This window comes from Salminus brasiliensis, chromosome 5 (assembly GCF_030463535.1).
Source record: "Salminus brasiliensis chromosome 5, fSalBra1.hap2, whole genome shotgun sequence".
Taxonomy (NCBI): domain Eukaryota; kingdom Metazoa; phylum Chordata; class Actinopteri; order Characiformes; family Bryconidae; genus Salminus; species Salminus brasiliensis.
The window spans coordinates 18,819,791-18,840,174 of NC_132882.1; the positions used below are offsets into that span (position 1 = coordinate 18,819,791).

Below are 20,384 nucleotides of genomic sequence, written 5' to 3' on the forward strand. Positions count from 1 at the left end.
GAATCTTTCTTAAACTCTTAATTTATTCATTCTATTTTTGTGTTGAACGAAGTAGACCATCTACCAGCGCTGCCTTGCTGTGCATGAAGGGCTTGGCTATCGGCAGCTCAAGTGCAGTTTTGTGCATGCTGCCTTATAAACAGCCCCAAATGTATGTGTGTGTGTGTGTGTGCGTGCCATACTGCACGTTTTAGTCAAAAGTGCTCATACAGTCAATGAACTGAAACTCAGTATATAGTAAAATACATCCTTCAATATTTGAAATCAGGTAATTAAAGATTATGTATACAACAAGCAAGTCTGTTTACAAATGAGAAAAAAATACAACCAAATTAAAGTGATCAGTTTTAAGAAATATATAACCTGTGTCCACATTTACGTATGACCGGACTCAGTTAACCTGTGTCCTACACAGGATTCCTACATTCATAAAATGATATGACGTTGTCCCTTTTTCCAAAACAAACAATTGGTAGGCTTGCATTCGCTAGGAATTTTTGGCACCATAGATCCAATCTGCTTTCTTATGATAATTAAGAGGGAGACAATACTACACATTACAGGATTTTAAACAAAGACTATGAACAACAAAAAATAATAATAAAAAATGACAGTACAAAGACCACAGCACAGCAGACATGACACAAGTAGGGAGGTTCTAGATTACTTTTCAAGCATGACTCGCTACCAGCGCACTGAAAGAGAAGGTACATGTGCATACGGGACACCAGCACTGTCATGCTACCTGACAAACCCTTTGTTCTACATTATTTCCAGCCATGTTTTAGATTTTCCTATTTCCGTAATGCAAACTTTTCACACTGTAACACACCTTGCAGGTGTAACACAGCAGGGCACAGTAAACAGCATGTATAAATAAAACATATCCCTTAATACACAATTTAAAGTCATTTTGGACACATAACACTGGCAGTAGAGATTGGAGTCACTGGCACGGAAGTGTTTAAATATTAAGTACTGATTCATCATTTCATCTTTGCCCTGGTCTGTTGGATTCCCATATCTAAAATAATGCCATATAGTCAAACAAAGGCTTTTCAGGAAGTTTTCAGAGGACTGTGAGGATATCCCTGAAGATAGTATACAAACACACACACACTCATGCATGCATGTGCATGTGTGTGTCTATGGCGCAGGCATTGCAGCAAAAAACACAGATGGGCCAGCATCATGCCATGGTGTAGCCATAACTCCCACAATGCAGTGCAACTAGCAGTCGGTCGCGCAGGACGTCCTTGCTGGGGTATTCGGGGAGTTTCAGCATGTTGATACTGCAAAAGCCGGAGAGACAGAGATGGACAGACGGGTCAGAGGGACTGAGCTGTGGATTGAGCAAGCAAGTCAGTGCTGCATATGCTTGACTCCCACCCAGACATAAAAACTGCCCTTGTAAGCATGGGGTGTCATGCCTCTTTTTCTTCTCTGCCTGTTTCTTTTGCCAGTCTATGTGATCATGTCTCTAATATTCTTTATCATGCTATGGAGTCCCTGTTGTTCAGTTACATGGCCTGAGTAGTAAGTTCTCAAAGAGCCACACTGCCCTCTGCTGCTCCTTGATGCTAAAACACCAATGCCAACACATAAATGAATTGTGTGTGTGTGTGTGTGTGTTTGTCCCGCTTACCAGGTACTAGAGGTAGGCAATAAGTTGGAAGTGTAGGGCACAGCAGCGATGGTAAATTTCTGCAAGCCGCTGCCCCCCATAATAAAGGCAAATCCACCATGTGGAACACGGGAGCTGGGAAGGGAAAAAGAGTACAAAGAGATACAAAGTGAGCGACAGAAAACTTAGTGATTTATTCGCCCCTCCTTTAACTTCCACATTATTTTCAATGATTGTCAAATAATTTATAGCAGGTATTGAATAATAAGCATTAAGATGTTTTGTTACCAGTTATTTATGACCTTTTTGTTACCAGATTATTTATCACATATAAACAAGACAACAAAAGACATGGAAAAAAGGTATGTGTAATGTGATGTAATGTAATGTAATTCTCACCTTCCAGTGACAAACTGTAAGAGAAGAACCCTCTCTTCTTGAGTGAGGCTCTCTACAACGTCCCAAAACCACTGCAAAACAAGCATAAATTTATGAGTATGCGTCAGCCAATCAGACAGTCAATGCCCCACATTCCAGAGGTGATGAGATTCAAATTAATGGACACTAGAAAAGTGTCCAGACTTTCAGACAAATAATTTTCTGTATCAAGAATCCAACTCGCACTCACACATATAAAGTGGGTTTATTAGAAGGGTTTTTTGGCAGAGTCAGTAGTTCTATATAAAACCAGGACAACTCAAAAACTATTACTTAAAGCGTACCCTCATTACCTGAGGTCTCCCGTCCTCTCAGCACATCTGAAAACAACACGTTAGGGGGTTGATAACAAGAGTGCGGAGGCAGGGTATATTAAGGAATGGGCAGGGTAGAAAGCGGAACTGTGCTTTCCACCTCTAGGGGGCGCACAAGCCAGGTTTAGAACAGCAAAAGTGGAATTTATCAGCACTAAATGGTTATTATTGGACAAATCAATTGCTTTACCAAACTTCTACAAGATGTATGTATGTGAAAATGTTTGTAGGGAAAAAAGCTGTGAAAAAGTCGCTGTGGCAACCAGTGGACGTGTCAATATTCAAAAGGCTGTTGCCCACCACTTCGTACTAGAGGGGAAAATCTTCACTATTTCACTATAAATCGAGGCGGAGTTACAGCCACCGCAGAACTGAATTTTTAACTCCGTGGGGGTGCACTAGCCAGGTTTGGAACAGCAAAAGGGTCATTTATCAGCACAACATGGTTACTGTTGGACCAAACCAAACAAGTTTGTAGAAGTAGAGAGGTATGTTTGTGAAAATGCTATTGGAGTTTACACTCAATTTAAAATGGTTTCAATCCTGGTTTAAGGCTTCTTCAGATTAGTGGAAAACTTTTCAATGTGGTTGTTTATAGAACAGTCATGTGTATTGCACAATTAGCTTCATGCACAGGTACATGCAGGTCTGTACCTTTTTTTATAGCACACGTACACACTCTCTCTCTTTGTCTTAAATGATTAGAAACGGCTCAATAATTTAGGTCAGTGAAAGTGATGTTCATGAGGCAGAGTAGCTGTTAACCTGGATGACGGGCTCCTCTGTATCATAGCCACTGGTGTACTCTGTGTTTCTCTTCCAGTCCATAACATCAATCTCCGGCATGCCAGACAGCAGCAGCTCCTGCACACACATATGTTGAACACACACACACACACACAAACACGCTTAAAACCAGGAGAACAGCACAGAGCTACGCAGCTCATAACAGCAGATCTAATCAATAACTCATCCAGCTCAGGCTGACTCATAACACGGCCACGGTTTTGCTCCCAAAGTGTTCGACATTTCCCATGAACTCCTTCATAAAGGACATGAGCGCAAAGTACAGCACAGAGTAGGCCTATGAGAATCACCCTTAATCACTGAACACGCACTCGGCGTAAAGGGTTTCGCCGGTTTGCTCGCTGTCCCGATTAGACAAGTGAGGGACAGATAATAAAGACACAGAGAGCATGGGACTAAAAGCACTTTAAAACACAGACCCTCATTATTTGGCTCTTCTGGGGCCTGTCAGTGGGCTCACTGAAGCTGTGTGACCGCAGGAATGGCCCCACACATATATGTGCACAGGAGGCCCGCCGTGCGGTAATGGCCCTGGGAGAGCATCGATCTGGGCCAGAGCAGGGGGTGAAAGAAAGAGAATGAGAGAGAGAATGAGAGAGAGAATGAGAGAGAGAATGAGAGAGAGAATGAGAGAGAGAATGAGAGAGAGAGAGAGAGAGAGAGAGAGAGAGAGAGGGAGAGAGAGAGAGAGAGAGGGAGAGGGAGAGGGAGAGGGAGAGGGAGAGGGAGAGGGAGAGAGGGAGGGAGGGAGAAAGAGAGAAAATAAAGGGTCTGAGAGAATGAGAAAGAGGGAGCGCACCTGCGTTCTGGAACATACACAGAAATAGAGGCGTGAAATGGAATGAGCGGAAGAGCCCTCAAGGTGAAGTCTGACGCCTGAGCGAGCCCCAGTTTGTGTGTGTGTGTTTGAGAGAGAGAGAGAGAGAGAGAGAGAGAGACGGTCTGATATCCGTCAGACAGAAAAAAGAATGTCTGATACTTCTGTCTTTATTAACTCTGGAAAGTCATTTGTTGTCAGGTAGATGTTCCACTGTATCCAAATGTACTAAAAGTTCCTCCAGAAAACAGCATTCCTAAAGAAGCTCTATAAAGTTTGGACACATTAATTCCACTTCATTACCTTCCATTGGCTACCTAATCATTCTTATCACACTCATCATAATCCTGCACTCAGGATTCAATCAAAAGGTGCAGGCTTTGGCAATTAGCATAGAGATAAAAAGGGCAGGTGGAAGGGCTTTTTTCTCTCCACTCTGGAACAGCTTTCCTGCTTACTCATATCTAGACGCAAATAGACTCTCCAATGTGTATCTTCTTGCATATTATATATATATATATATATATATATATATATATATATATATATATATATATATATATATATATATATGCATACATACACATATATACACACACATACATACATACATACATACACACACGCTACAACATATGTAGGACTACAAGATTGGCAGGTTTTCTCAACATGGACTAGACAAGCTGTGTGTGTGCGCATTTGAACACACACACACACACACACACACACACACACACACACACACACACACATTTCTTTTATTCTACTATAAAGTTGGCCTTTTGGAGATAAAAGGTTTGGATCTGAAAGTGACAAGAAACTCTTATAAAACAAGGCTAACAATATGGTCAGATACGTTTAATTTAAGTTTTTCTGGGCTTTGATCAGTTGAAACAGAGAGCACAGGCATGCCGTGAGACTTGAGAAAACAACCAAACCAAAAAACAAAAACGCTTCTCTCACAAAAACACTAGCCAGTGACTCATGGCAGGAATTCATGTACAGTAAATGTGTCTGAAGAATAGTCCAAACAGAGCAAGTAAGACCTGATTTCACCCAGTATTTCACAGGGCAACATCTGAGTCTTTCTACAGTCTAGAAAAAGGCCCTGGCAGACACAACGCACCGGAAGAGCAATGTCGTATTTAAAAGAAAGCTATGGATACAAAGCTTTGCATATCCAAATTTTCACTGCACGTCATGACGTCTAATTAAACAGGTCCAATTAAGCCCTCACAGACTCCAAGCATAATGAGGATTCAAACTACCGATCTCCCGTCAACAAGGCAAAACCTCTTGTAGACAGCTACAGCTCTTGTGTGCCCTTTTTAAATGTCTTTTTAATGAAGCATGAGGTTTTGCGTTCATAAAAAAAATGCCAATATCCACAGTATGCTCAGAATAGCTTATTACAGCATAATTTAGCATGACGACAGTATTGTATTGTCATATCACCCACCCCTAATTAAAGCCGTGAGGTGGACTGCTTAGGTTGCACAGTTACCCTCACATGCCATTTATACGCACCGACTCAAACAGTTTGACGTTAGAGATGCTGATGTCTCGCAAAGCCTGCAGACCTGAGTTGGCCTTCAGATCTTCTTTTTAATTAGGCCATCATCATTATGCTTATTCCTTTTAATTATTCTATCAGCCTTCTGGAATGGCTTAACATAAAGGTATGCTTGTTGGCCTATGTGCTCCCAACAGATGTAACGTGCTATTTTTTCCCCTCTTTCTTGTCTCTTCTCCCTCTGTCACCAATAGACGTATGTCATGAAGCAGCCAACAATACCTCAGTATTATCCACAGCCATCCGGCTTGTGTAATCATCTGCCCATACATTCCTAGTCCTGACCCACTGCACATGCCCCAGCATGCATCAAACCATAGATGTTCTTACCACACTCAACCATCTGTCACGGTTTTTCCCTATATCATTTCCTGCCTTAGCAGATTCATGACTAATGCATCTCATTTCTAATTCCTTTGCCATGCCCCAGGGTCATGAACATGAGGTTTAGATATACAACAGGGACAAAGGCTATTGAGATATCTTCATTTCATATCTATACTTACCCTGCTCAAATATGGCACAATATGACCAATAAGCCCCAGTACACATCTCCTAATATTTAAACTGCATCCTAAGTTCTGCTTCTCAATTTTGACTGACTGAATGTAATAAATCCAGCTGCTTCCAGCGTGAATCTCTGAATTGCACAATATTGGGATTCTCTCTGTAGTCATAGCCAGAGGAGAATGGATTCCTACTTCTGACTGCTGGTTCTAGTCAAAATTTCTTTCAAGCTCTGGGAGAAAAGATACTCTGTCATTTCTGTCCTTGGCATGCTTATAAAAGATTTCATGCCCTGTAAAAGAGTTGTTGTGATATTAAACAAAATGAAATCAAACTCATTAGTGTGAAAAAGAGACCGACAGAGAGAAAGCGAGAGCATGCATAACAATGAGACAGAAATGGGATACACAGTGTGGAAATGAGCTAGATGAAGAGCAAACAGGAATTGCACAAGGAAATCGGGGCACCATCAGAAGAACAAGGAAGCTACTGACCAGCTCATACTCATCAAAGAGCTGGATGAGCGAGGGAGGAATGAAGGTGTGGAAGCCCTGCAGGAAGGCATTGATCTGAGGTTGAATGGCTCGAGTCATCCTCAGCTCTGTAACCAGCTGCACGTACTCTGCCTGTGTGAGTAAGAGTAAGAGAGGGGGAAACAGGGACTGAGACAAAGCCTGACAGAGTCGTCACTTTTCCTGGAGAACAGCAAGTACTGCAACATCATCTGGTTAATACTGCCCTCTATTGATCTCTATAGTCAATTACAGCTTTATACAACAACCACACGTGCTGACATTTTGCCTCAGAGGGAATACTGAGTCAACCTTCACATCGAAATGTTTCTGCGAACTCAGCTACTGTGCATGCTCTAATTTCATACATAAATGCTGTGCATGCAAATACATTTACATTAAAGAACTGCAGCCAATTCAAAGATATGGCCTAACAGTGGGATGTCAATACATTAACTGCCTACGTTTTTAGTTTTTATTGCTTACCAGAGTTGGCGAAGTAGCTGAAGCACCTCTGTTTAAAGCCTCACCTTGTTTTCTTGGGTGACCTGAATGCTGGTTCCTCCTGGCTTTAGAGCAACTTCTTCCATGGCTCCAAACACATCTGTCTCCACAGAGAAGGTGAGCTCCAGGCCCAGGTCACTGATATCATTGTCCAGTATCCACTGCAGGTTCTTGGCGTACTCTGGATCTATGGAGGACACATCCTGGTAGTTTACCGGGATGCCTGCAACAGATATAAACATACAAGAATAATGTCATTGTCAAAAAACCAAACATTTTACAGGACGAAGAAAAAAAAAAACGTAACTTTCAAAAAACGTCAATGTGAAAAGATTCTTTCCTCACTTATACCTTTAACAGTGGTTGGTGTGGCGCAACAGATAACACCACCACCTACCATTGCGTTACAGCAACACCATGTGGGAGACCAGGGTTCAATTCCCGGTCTGGGTGACTATGCTGCGCTACACCAGTCTGGGCAAGACTCTTAACACTACATTGGCCCACCTCTGTAATACGAGTAACCTTGTAAGTCGTTGTAAGAGCGTCTGCTAAATGCCATAAATGTAAACGTAAATGTAACTTTTCTTTTTCTTACTAGGACTCCTCTCTATCACTTGCAATGTGTCTGAAATGTCTAAAAGGCCAACCTTGGTACACCTCGTCCCATTTTATACATTTTGTACAGGTTTTTATGCATCAGTAAATGAAGCAGCAGATACTGCATGTACATCATCTATAGGTATTGGCCCACAACTTTCAGAAATCGGTGCATCCCTAATATGAACATGTGTCATTGTGTATCTGTGTGTGCACACATTACCCAATATGTGCTTATAGAAAGAGCGAGTGAAGTAGATGTTGACTAGCTGACGATGGTACAGAGCCAGGCCAAGGATTTGACCAGCAAATCGGAAATAGTTCAGATGGTCTGGGTTGACAGAGGAGTTACTGTTGGGTTGAAATGTAGTGCCTGTAAAAGACACACACACAGCCAAATACATACACGTACACACACACACACACACACACACACACACACACACACACACACACACACACACACACACTAAATGAATAAGAACAAAGGACTGTAATCATACAGTGGTGTATTTCTCAACAACCACAGGAAAAGGCTTTGATCTGTAGCACTCATTCCCATTATATGTCATTATCTATTACTTCTACAGAGAGACAAAGACACAGAGGCTCAAAGTCACTGACACATAACCATCAGTGACCCTATAAACAAATGGCAAAGTCATAGCAGCAAGACTGACAAAGTTCACAACAGAGTTTATATTAAAGGAACAAGAAACAATTTCATAATATTAAAGCAGAATTTCTCAACATACAATATTACAATGTTCTTTATACATGTATAGTTTTTATGAGGTTTGTAGTTAAACAGAATTCCCCAGCAAAACCACAGCACAATTGTTTAAAAAGATACTCAGATAATCAATATACTGAGTGTAGAAAAAAGAAATGTAATATACTATATAATATAGTGTACTATACCACATATACTATGCTATATGGACAAAAGTATTGGGACACCTGTGCATTAACTGTTTCTTCTGAAATCAATAATAAAAAAAGTTTATCCTTGTTGGAGTAACTGTTAGAGTATACTGTTCAGGAAAGGCCTTCTACTAGATTTTGGAGCACTGCTGTGAGGATTTAATGGCATTCCGCAACACACATAAGAAATAATTAGAGAGACTGAATTAGAGTGAACATGGAGCTAAACAGAGGTCCATATAAGCAGTCAGCGTATTATACAGTTATGGTTAGAGCGTTGCTTACCATCTGCTGATTGTGTGAACAGAGCGTAGTCTGGATTGATGATCTCATTAGAGAGAATGTCAAACCACTCCCTAACCACCCCCTGACCCTGAGACAGAGAGGACAGTATGAGCACCATCTGCCAATGTCACCAGCAGAAGATCTGTTTCTGAAAGCTGCATCACAGCATGAACAGCAGGCTCTGATTATTCTGATTGTGCAAGCATTTTGATGCACACTGAAGTAGAAAATAGCTGAGGAACATAGTAAAGGTGTGTCTACTGATGACAAGGACACGATTATAGGCATATTTCAAACTGACCATTCCCTCTTCACCATGGAAGCGCACAGCGATGCTCTGCTTGAGCTTCTCGTTGGTGGACTTGGACACGACCTCGCAACTGCTGCGAAATATGGAGTCTGAGAGAGAGGACGACAAAGAGGGATGGATTAACGCCCTTGAGCTTTAGAGAGTGAGTATGTAAATGAGGTCTGCGAAAAGGCAGAAGCCTTCAAACTCAAAGGGAATAAATTCTGCTACCTCTATGAATCAGTAGGATGTCGTTCTCATTGACTGGCCGATGGACCATATCCGAGTCAGGCTGTCCTGCCAGGAGATGCTCGTAGAACCACTCACACCTGTCCTTAAAGGGCTGTGGAGGAGTTAAGAGGGAAAAAGGTAATTAAAACTTCTTCATATTGATTTGACTCTGAAGCCCTATACCTGGGCCTTTGCCTGGTCTATTAATCACCCACTCGTTACACTATAAACCACAGAAGCTGCCTCAGTAAAGGCAAGATGATGGGGGAAAAGAAATGCTTCAGCTACACGGTTTGGGGGTGGGGGTGGGGGGTGGGGGGGGGGGGTGGTGTGGTACTGCAATCCATTTGCATAATATTTGAATGGCTTTGTTCTTGATGCAAAGTGGGAGAAGTCTGCAAGTGGTAGAAATTAATCCAACTGAACGGAACTGTTTCCCCCAGGGGCACCAGGAGCACACGAAGAGGAAAATCAGGAGATGAAATCGTATTCGCCAGGTTCAAATCTGTAATTAAAACGACACCGTATTCCCTAGCGGACTATAATCTGGAGGTAACGAGGCTCAGAGTGCTAGCGCTCAAATATGAATACTGAAACCTCAGCGAACACTACACGGTGAAGCGACACTTAAAACTTACAAAGCTATATAACGGGACTTAAGACAAGTGTTATCTGCGGCATAATAACACAGTTAAATGATCCTGGCAGAGAGAGACAGGTGTTTGAAAGTCACTCCAGCACAAGCCCCAAGAGTGCTGCTGCACAGAAAGTCACTTCAGTGAAATGAGATGAAGAGTTACATAAGAAGCCAATCAGAGTGCTGGTTTAACCTGTCCATCATCCAGCATACCTGGCCTTTGATGATGTGCATGAAGCGAGACATGAGCTCAGGACACTCCAGCAGGAAATGGAAGTGGTTAAAGATGATCTTGGGGTTCCTGTAGAAAGTGAATGAGACAACAGGAGATGCAAAGATGAAACCAAAACAATTTAATTAGGTTAGGGCTGATGATTCAGATGTGGAGACTTCAGAGTTATCGAAAATCACTCCTCGCTTACCTGGTAACAAAACACTTCAGCACTTCATCATGTTTACAAACGAACTCGATGAACCGAGGGGACGTCATGCTAGGCAAGGAAAGATACACAAACCAAAAATAGATTTTCTCATAGTGACAAGGCAGCAGAGACGTAGGGTGCTAAAAAAACTCTTATCTGAGGCCTCTATCAACAAAATGGACCTCTAATTACACAGATACTTGGCGCAGTCTCATTGTGGCTATTGATTCTTCAACAAACACAATAAGCTGAATTATTTAAATATTGTTTTCTTAAGGGTGAACAATCATGAGTCCAGCCTCTAATGAAAAGTCCATTCTCCCACAAAATAACCCAACAGCCCTGCCTAAAGAGGGGAGACATCTCACTAGAAGTTGCCAATACAAACAATCAACAATTCAGTGCTAATGAAACATCTATTCAATGTTGTAATTGCATGCAGTTAAAGCTTTAGGGGCAACTTGTGGAGGCAGAAGTGAGGAGATACATCACTATTATTACATCACTATTATTACATCAGATTATTCACTCATTTATTTTAAAGATATTTTCACCAAAGGGGAGCTCTGATAAAAAGATTCATGTTGTTTACAAGGACATACATAACAGTTGAGGGAATCTGATTCATAGTTGTGTCCTTTTACTTTAAACCACAACAGCTTTACAATATAAAGTCGTACACAGTCGTACTCCTCTATTTTTGGGCTGGGCTATTAATTGGAACTGATATTTTCCATTTTACTGACCCAATTTTATCGGCAAAAAATAAATAAATAAATAAAAAAAAAAGGTTAAAAGGCTGTCTATGTGGAATACGCACATCTTTAAATGGGGGCATATAAAGACTCACTTTGTGGAATAAGACAACCCAGTCAGGCTTTTAGAAATAGAAAACATGAGATTCAACACACTGTTCAGATCTAACTCAGATTCTTACATCAAAAGCCGTCTCACTAGAATTAAACCCCACAGACTATCCGGGTATGTCTACTAATTGATTGAGACCAAGTACCTTAGCAAAGGTGCACCACTGTATTTCTCACAAAAGCTGGACCCAATAGCATTATGTGAAAGCTAAGAGCTAAGCACTGAAACTGCTCTGCTGTTGGCTGAACAGACTAGCACAAATTTCTACATGCCTCCCCCCAGCCTCAGAGAACAGCTGACTGGTTTAATTTTACTCTGCAGTGACAGCTACAGTCAGCAAAAACATGCATGTGTGTGCTAATATATTTTGTGTCGGACTGTGTTTCCAACCTGGGTCAGTAGAAGGCAGGATATAATAATAATAACAATAATAATAATAATAATAATAATAATAGGTAATAATAGGTAATAATAATAATAATTTAATAATATAATAACTAATATTTTTTGGGTCGTTTAAAAGCTGAGGTAATATTAGATGTAATTTAAGACAAGTTGCCGTTACTTGCTGAGGAATCCAAAACAACATTAACTGTATTTGCTAGTTGCTGGTAAGATTGATCTCATCAACACACATATAACATGAGAGTAAAAGGAGACAAAGGGTGTAGATCTCTCTGGAGTGGTTCCTGCTGAGTTTACAGAGATTCACAAGAAGTTAGGGGTAGTATTGTTAGCATATTAAGCTAGAAGAAAATCCATTGTCTGTGGCTGACTTATTTCCGTGGTTGGGCTGGGAGATTTTAAAGATATTTTCATATTATACAACATTTATCATGACACGCAGACAAAACACACTAGTAGTGGCACATTTTTAAAAAAGCTATCCATATATGATCCCAAACTTAACGCAATCTTTTTCATTTGATGCATTGCATCCTATTAAACAGGTACAGTACATTACACTTTTTGTTCCAATTAAATGCTGTATGTCAGGGTTTTTTGACGATTTTCATGACGCACGAAAAAGCATGTGTTGTGTATCACAATAAAAAACAATTACTCAATCATGATAAAACATTGTCATACTGCCCACGTCTAACTAACAGCACTGTTCTGGGGCCTTATCTAACACCCTGCGCAATGTGTGTAGTGAAACCAACCAATCTTGTTGAGATTATTATGATTATAGACAGGACACTCAGGAGAAAGTCTGTAATTCTTTGGTGTTTTTATCTACAACTACTACAAATTTCCGATCTACAACAGAACATTTCTCTAAATCTGTTGAGATAAGTGCATGAAATAACAGCCTCCTTTAATGGATCGAAGTGTGCATCAAATATTGCCTAATATAATCAGTATACTATATCATACTTTTGATGGACATTTCTATGTCATTTTAGAACATGAATGTGGACAACTATACAATTGTACACTGTGGACCATTACAATAATGATATGAAATCTAGTGCCACTTTTTAAATCCTGGACAATCCAAGCACTGCTGTTTGGTGTATATGGCTCTAAGGAATTATCTCTATAAAGGCTGAGGGTCAATGTGAGTAGTGAGTCTCTCTTACCCCTGAGGCATCTGACACGAGCAGCACATGTAGAAGGCCTGGATTACGGCACTCAAGCGATTGGCTGTCATGGAGATAACATCCTGGCCATCCACGTAAACCTCTGGGGTCTTCATGACGACCTCAGGGTCCAGCGAGGGGGGCAGCAGGGCAGGGGTTTCCGTGGAAACAGAGGGGTCAGCCTCCCGTTGCTTCAGAAGGAGCGAGGCAATGTCACTTCCCGGAGAAGACGAGGTCGTATCTCCACACTTCTTATCCAGCTCTGTGGAGATGAGCACCAGCCACTCATCCAGAGAGTGCCACAGCAGCTCCAGAGGCTGAACAACAGCACTGGCATATGAGAAGCAGGGCAGATCCATATCTCTCACATCTAAATTTAATCCCTTACCAAACTGGCAGAAAGGAAGAATAGGTCATTTAGTGTCGACAAGCAAATCTAAACATAGTTTTGAAGCTTTTTATGCTTTAACTTGATCAATGTGTGTAGAGCTATAGTTCAAGAATGGTGCCTCATCTGCCAAGAAAAATGTTTTACAATTCTGTGCTGTAACAGACAGCAATTAAAGCATTGGAAATTCAGCCCAGCTAAAAAAAACTATTCATCAAATGTACTTCCTCAGAGGAACCTAACAGTCAGCTTGGCAGAAGCTTTGTGTCTGAGCTATCTATTTCCTAGTTTTATTTCAGGCCATTGTATGTTTGATCATCACAAGTTTCACTTGTTTAAATTAATCTGCACCATCTGAAAATATTATATAACATATCAAAACATGGGTCAGTAAGAATACTGACGTTCATAAGAAGTGCTCAAAAACTTTTCCCCTCAGCACTGAGATGAGGGGGGGAAGCTGAAGAACAACATACAACCGTGCAGAACTTATCCCCAAATAGGATGTTTCATTTACTAAAGTTAAGCAGTTGGTATTAATTCGACCTAAGAATGTTTTACCTGGCTAGGGGGATTTAAGTGTGCTGGCAAACTGAGTGTGAATAAGGTCTACACTGGAGAATTCATGCAGCTAGCACCCTCTTCAGGGAAAATCACCCCACTACACCTCTGCCAGTCAAGAGGAGAATTAATGGTAATAGCTTCTGCTATAGTAAAGATAACAATGCGGCACATGCTGACCTTGAAGACCTGACTGCGTGGGGTTTTGTTCCCGTTGTAGCCCATGTCATTCCCATTGTTAGGAGATGATGGGCCAAGGCGGAACACGTGGCAGAAGATCCGCACGATTCGCAGCAGGCTCTTCATCTGGGCCTCATAATTACTAGACAAACTAAAAGAGAGAAAGGCATTACGCGTTTTATTTATGGTTAGGGGGAGATTCTGAGGATAAAGTTGATGCCTACCTGAGCAGTTTGTGTCCATTAGTAGTTGCCACCTCAGCCAGGCTGGTGAGGATTCTCTGATAATTAGAGTCAGTCTGCTGAGATACATGCTCAAGAACCTGCCTGAGCTGAACCATGTTCATGTACACACACACACACACACACACAAACACACACACACATTTGTATGCTGCTATGAGTTAAAAATATCCATATTATATAAAACAAAGGCAATGGAAAAATCACTCACCATGTTCTCCTTAATGTCATCGTTTTGTGTCATCTGAATGAGGGTCTGGAATAGCCTTCCATGATGCTGGATCAGAATCTCACATGTTTCCCCATAACCGCCCTTAATGGGGGAAGACAAATATGAGAATGTTTGCACACATATTGTACCTGTATCTGTGGAGAATGTATCTATTTAATTTACTCACCTGCACACAAAGGTCAAGGGGTGTGACCCCATTCTTGTCCGGCAAGTATTTGGCACCCCTGAGCAGCAGGATTTGTGCTGTGTCCCTCTGGCCATGGCTATGAGACACAGTGGCAGGTTTTTTTGTTAGCGTATAAAAATTTGATGCATAGTGAATCCCAGACACTGTCATAAGTGTTAATAGAGGCCTACTACTGTGTGGACACCAAATCAAATCAATATTAATTCTGCAAATGACTGTTTACTGTTGGGCTCTCCATCGCAGGTGCCACATGAAACATGGATTAGTTCCAGTGATTTCCAATTGGGGATCAAAATGAACTGTAGACAGTTGCCACCACCCAGAGCTGATAAAACAAATCATGAATGATGGTACCAAATATGAAAGAGAATGCAGGCGCTAAGCCTTTCAGAACCCCATTAACGAACATCGCCTTAATTACGTGTTTGAATTATCCATTAGAAAGGCTGCCTTCCTTGAACGTGTATAAGCACCTATATGCAGACAGATATCTACAGCTATTTGTAACTGAAACTAGAGAATGGAGGAGCGCTGTTGCTCGGCAACGCAGCTCATCCAAGTGTGTCAGGCAAGATACACAAGGAAAAACAAAAGCAGATTGGACATCTCGTCAGTTGCTGCATTCTCATCAAACGGCAGCCTCATTAGTCTACCCCTGTGGCAGAGATTGATAGGTTTCCTCCTGTTATTCTTAACTCACTACTTTAAACACACAGTCGGAACAGGCAGCAAAAGGGATTACAGCTGGATAGTAAGCATGAGGTCTTCAGGGTTGGAATCGAATTTGCCAACTTGAGGCATATCATTTCAAAGCGCACACTGCAGCAAAGCCTTCGCCGTTATTAATAATAAGGATAATGGGGATTATCCTACTGACCTGCAGGCAAAGTACAGAGGAGTTGCTCCAGAGACATTGGGCCTGTTAATGTCAGCTCCACTGTCCAGGAGGCACAGCACCGTCTGCAGAAACCACAAAAACACACAGCATAAATGTCTACAGTCAAGAGAGGACAAGTCAGCCACGGGTAATCTTCTCATTTGCAAAGCTTACACTAGGCTACTACATATACATAATAAAATGTAAGAATTCGGATTCCCCTAACCTGCTTTAATAACTAATCAGTCACTGATTACATTAATGAAAAATTAAATGAAGAAATGAAGCCCACCATTGCATGTCCAAATCTTTGTGGACACCCCTTCTGATGAATGCATTCAGCTACTTTTAAGTTGCACCCATTGCCACGGATGTGCAAATGCACACACATTGCTTGTCTAGTCCCTGCAGAATTTATTGCCAATAAAATGGGACTCTTAATAGCAGATATACATGAACCTATTGGTACACTGCTGCCTAATGCCAGGCTTAGACTATAGGTGTATAAAGCCTCCCAGCTTTGAAACTGTGTTCTCTGAAATAATGACTGTGCTCTATCCCATACGTATAGGAATGAGCTGGGGATAAGGTTGGATGGTGATCATCCAAAATTGTGACCTCCCCAACACGCTTGTCGCTGCATGCAATCAAATCGTCATAGCAGTGATCCAATATCTAGTATAAAGCCTTCCCTGAACAGTAGAGACAGTTACTCCATCAAAATAGAAACAAAAAATGGGCAGGTGCCCTGATACTTCTGTCCAAATAGTGTATGTTCACATCACAAGTTTCACCCATTTCAATAAAACTGCTCCATGTGAAAATAAACATATCAAAACAGGGGTCAGTATAAATACTGGCAGCTTCTCAAATCCTTCCACAGGAAGTTCACACAAAGTGCTCAAACCCTGCCCCTCCTGCATTCAGATGTTTGAGAGGGAAGCTGAAAGGCTTCACAGAGACATATAACAATAGTTCAGCGATAGATCAAATTTCATTTATAATGTGATTAACTAAAGCTCGTCCTCAATGCAGCCAACCAACACAGAACACGTGTAAATGTCACACACACAGCAGCACCTTCCTTGTTAGCCCACTGATTTGACTTCTCCCATGTGAGACTAAATACACTGCAGTATTCACTGTTGTAGTATTTAACACAGTGTTTTCCAGCCCAGGCCCCCCACACTATTATAGGGTTTTCCATCCACCTCTTTCATGTGAATATTGAAAAAATGCATAAAAACCCTAGATGGAAAAGTCAGAGGTATAAAAACATTTTTACACTTGGACAAGGTGGAAAAGTCAGTTTGTCGATAAAACAGAAACGTAGAAAACGTTGTAGTGTAGTAAGTGAGAACATAGCAGAATCAAAAGTCACATGTTCAACACTACTTGTTGTCAGACCTGTTTTTTTTGCACTGGCGTTTACAGGGGTTTGGTGGACAACAACGAATCATCTGCATTCCAAACCACACACTCTTCTACTTTATACTACTCTGGTGAATGTGCTCCTAATGGTGGTTCACTACATGTGAAATAATATTGTATTAATACAGTATAGGATTTGGGACATTACTTAGCCCTTATTCATGGCCTGTGCTGCCTGCGGTCTCTAAACTAGATGTACAGCTGAGAGAGGGCTGTCAAAAAAGTCCAGCTAAAAAAAATAAATAAATAAAAAAAAAAAGACAGCTTGGCAGAAGCTTTGTGTCTGAGCTATCTATTTCCTAGTCGTATTTCAGGCCATTGTACGTTAGATCATCACAAGTTTCACTTGTTTAAATTAATGTAATGTACAGTTTGAGTGTTCGGGCATCTTAAGGAATTTTACCAATGTTTTAGAAAATTTGTTTAAAAACTGCAAATTGTTTGAATGGAAAACCTGCCATTGTGTTTTATCCCCTCTAGTACACAGGATTTTACTGATGAGCAAGCCTCTCACATGCTGGGTCAAGTGTTCTGGAGTAGATGAAACAAAAAGGTGCAGTACGTCAGGTGCCCAGGCGGACTTCGGGTACCACTGGTTTAAAGAAATATCTTCAGGAGTCCTCTACAATCAGACTTCCTGATTAACTACTGTAGAACAAACTAACATATGTATCATCAACAACTCGCACTCCGCACAGTATGACAAAGCTCAACCTCTCACAGTCTAAAAGGTGAAAAAAATGGGTACTTGTGTTTCTCACAATTGGCTGATTTAGAAATCTGATATTTTCTTACAGTCTTATGTCCATTCTGACAGGCCACATGTAAGGCTGTCTGGCCCATGGCATCTTCCACATCTACATTGGACACATGTTGCACCAAGTCGTGAAGCAGCTCTGTCCTCCCATTCACTGCCAACCAGTGAATCTACAGGAAAACAGCAAAGACAAAGAGATAAAGAGATAACAGTAAGAAATGCAACAACAATCGACAGCTGCCTCTTTTGACTGGGGCTGGGCAATATATTGTAAATATTGATATATTCAAAATTAGTGATGACCATATTACTAATCCTGCACCTGCTTGGTTTCTAGAAGGATGACCCTCAACAGAGTAGTTATGCCGTATAAACATGGCAATTAAAGGAGCAGCGTGATGACTTTATTTCACCATCTCAAACAACATAATTCAGTGCAGTCTGCTTTATGGCATGCAACACCATAAAGAGTGCACTTGTATTTTGTTTATAATTATTTATTTATTTATTTTATTTCTTTTAACCATATCGACAGATGAGGTTTTTCAGTCATATCACTCAGCCCTAATAGTTTTATATTTCTGCCACAGTGCAGATAATGTCCTCTGACCCATGTTCGGACAGTCCAGTACCTAGTCTTGCTTACTATCAAGTTAATTCCTGACTATTATAAATATCACCATCAGCATACTTACAGCAGTTAAGCCTTCATTGTTGCAGATATTGACATCAGCATTGTACTCCAATAGTCTACCCATACACTTCTTCTGTCTGCCAAAGAATTGGTATGCATGTTAGTTCGGTTATTTCCAGAGGTAACATCATAAGAACTAAAGCAAAATCAAGTCAAGGGAACACTGTTAGCACTATTATTATTATGAACATTATAATCTGTTATTATTATTAGTATTATTATTATCTGTTGTCATAACTACTAGTAGTTATCAAAACACACAAGTATTGGTAACACCTATTGTTGTGACCACTAGATGGCACTGGTGTATCACTTTCAGAAGCACTCTACCCGTTTCTTGCTGCCAGGTGAAGTGGGGTGCAGCCAGAAATGTCCTGGTAGTTCGGGTTTGCTCCTCGCTTCAGTAAAAGAACCAGACACTCTACTGAACCACAACTGCAAGAAAAAAACACAACAGAAGAGAAACATATTGAACAGAGAGGCAGAACAGAGATGTAGTGAAGTCAGGCACAATCTGTCTATGCACATAACCTTATTCTCAACTGTTATTGCCTTTTCATCTCCTCTCTGTCTCTGTCAAATGATCTCATACGTGTCTGGTGTGATGCCTTATATTCTGTGTTGAAAAGCAAAACCACCACAAGTAACAAGACAGTCCCATAGCTCCTTACTTGGCAGCGATGTGAAGAAGACTTCTTTTTACACGTCCAAAAGCATAGTTGACGTCAAACTTGGAGTTTAGCAGCAATTCGGAGACTGATCTAGGAGTGTAAACACGCACGGTTTAGTGAAATAAAACATTTAAGTAGTTACCAGATTCATCAACCCAAGATCTGTTCCCATAGATCCCTACCTGTGTTGGTCAGCCATCACCATGGGCATGAGTGTGTAGACAGCTGTCTCATTGTCTAGAAGAAGTGTGAGAACAATGATTTCAGATCAAGTCTTGCAAGGTCAAATACGACCAAAACCAGGTCAGGTATTGCATTTCCCTTTAAAAATCACTACTAAATATAGTATTCAGGTGCGTATTTAGGTCTATAAAGAGTGTTGTTTATGAAATTGTATTATTTAGTGTGAGGTAAAGGGACGTGAACCTTTGGTTTATCATATGGCCACTGTAGTAGATCTGGCTGTTGTTGCTGATCTTCCATGTCGTCGTAAAGGGTTCATAATTACAAAGCCATAGAAGGAGCCTAGCCAGCTTGATTGTGGTCAGCACAGTATGCGTTACGCTGTGAAGGTGTGCGAGTCTGACTGGTAGTATAACCCACACGTCATGCCACACATTTCTATGGGATTTTTAATAATCAGATAAATCACATAACGAGCCTTGTGTGGAGGGGGGGGGCTGATCTTACCTTCGGGGAGCTCCACTGTCCTGGCGCGGCGCAGAGAGCGCGTCAGCCGGTTCAGCTGCACGTTGAGCTGCTCCATCGCCCTTTCCATCCTACGACAAGGAAATTCCTTGATGAAACGGATATAATCGAGCTTCTGGGGCGGGTATGCTGTCTACATTGGACTAACGAAACCCGTCATGTTATCCATTTGGTCAGACGGTCCGCTATCGCACCGTGGAACCGAAGAACCGCAGACATGTCGCTCCTCTCTGACTCATTTGACAATTATTTCCCTGTGAACGCTTTCTTCCTGTTTTCATTACTCCCGCTCGCGGTGCACGCCGGGAAGTGTAGTTCACCATTTCATAGCCCTTTATTCTTCTTTTAAAATATTCGCGTAAATTATTTGTCATTTGTAAGTTATGGTAATTTACCGTTTTATTGGTTTTAAACGACATCGTTCAATTTGAAGATTTGGGTATGCTTAAAATAATATTAATCTATCTAGCTATCCATCTATCTGTCAACAAACATTATTTTAATGTTGGGGGAAAAAGCCTT

The 20,384-nt window shown here is 41.1% G+C and overlaps 1 protein-coding gene across 2 annotated transcripts; it reads right to left on the reverse strand.

Moving 5' to 3' along the window:
* Positions 1-233: 233 nt before the first annotated feature.
* On the reverse strand, positions 234-20,161 carry hace1 (HECT domain and ankyrin repeat containing E3 ubiquitin protein ligase 1). Of its 2 annotated transcripts, none has more exons than XM_072679728.1 (24): positions 19,845-20,161; positions 19,337-19,391; positions 19,155-19,244; positions 18,814-18,918; positions 18,485-18,560; positions 17,828-17,959; positions 15,602-15,684; positions 14,704-14,800; positions 14,517-14,618; positions 14,288-14,394; positions 14,064-14,214; positions 12,935-13,326; positions 10,485-10,553; positions 10,276-10,363; positions 9,426-9,537; positions 9,207-9,304; positions 8,906-8,993; positions 7,920-8,069; positions 7,123-7,319; positions 6,575-6,706; positions 3,142-3,240; positions 2,024-2,094; positions 1,646-1,759; positions 234-1,292 (listed from the first exon to the last, which is right to left on the reverse strand). In XM_072679728.1, exons 1-24 carry the CDS (start codon positions 19,930-19,932, stop codon positions 1,190-1,192), a joined length of 2,799 nt encoding a protein of 932 aa, XP_072535829.1. In that variant the 5' UTR covers positions 19,933-20,161; the 3' UTR covers positions 234-1,189. The 2 variants fall into 2 exon arrangements, with proteins under 2 accessions (XP_072535829.1, XP_072535830.1); XM_072679729.1 differs by having other exon boundaries at positions 12,935-13,251; positions 19,845-20,160.
* Positions 20,162-20,384: the final 223 nt, after the last annotated feature.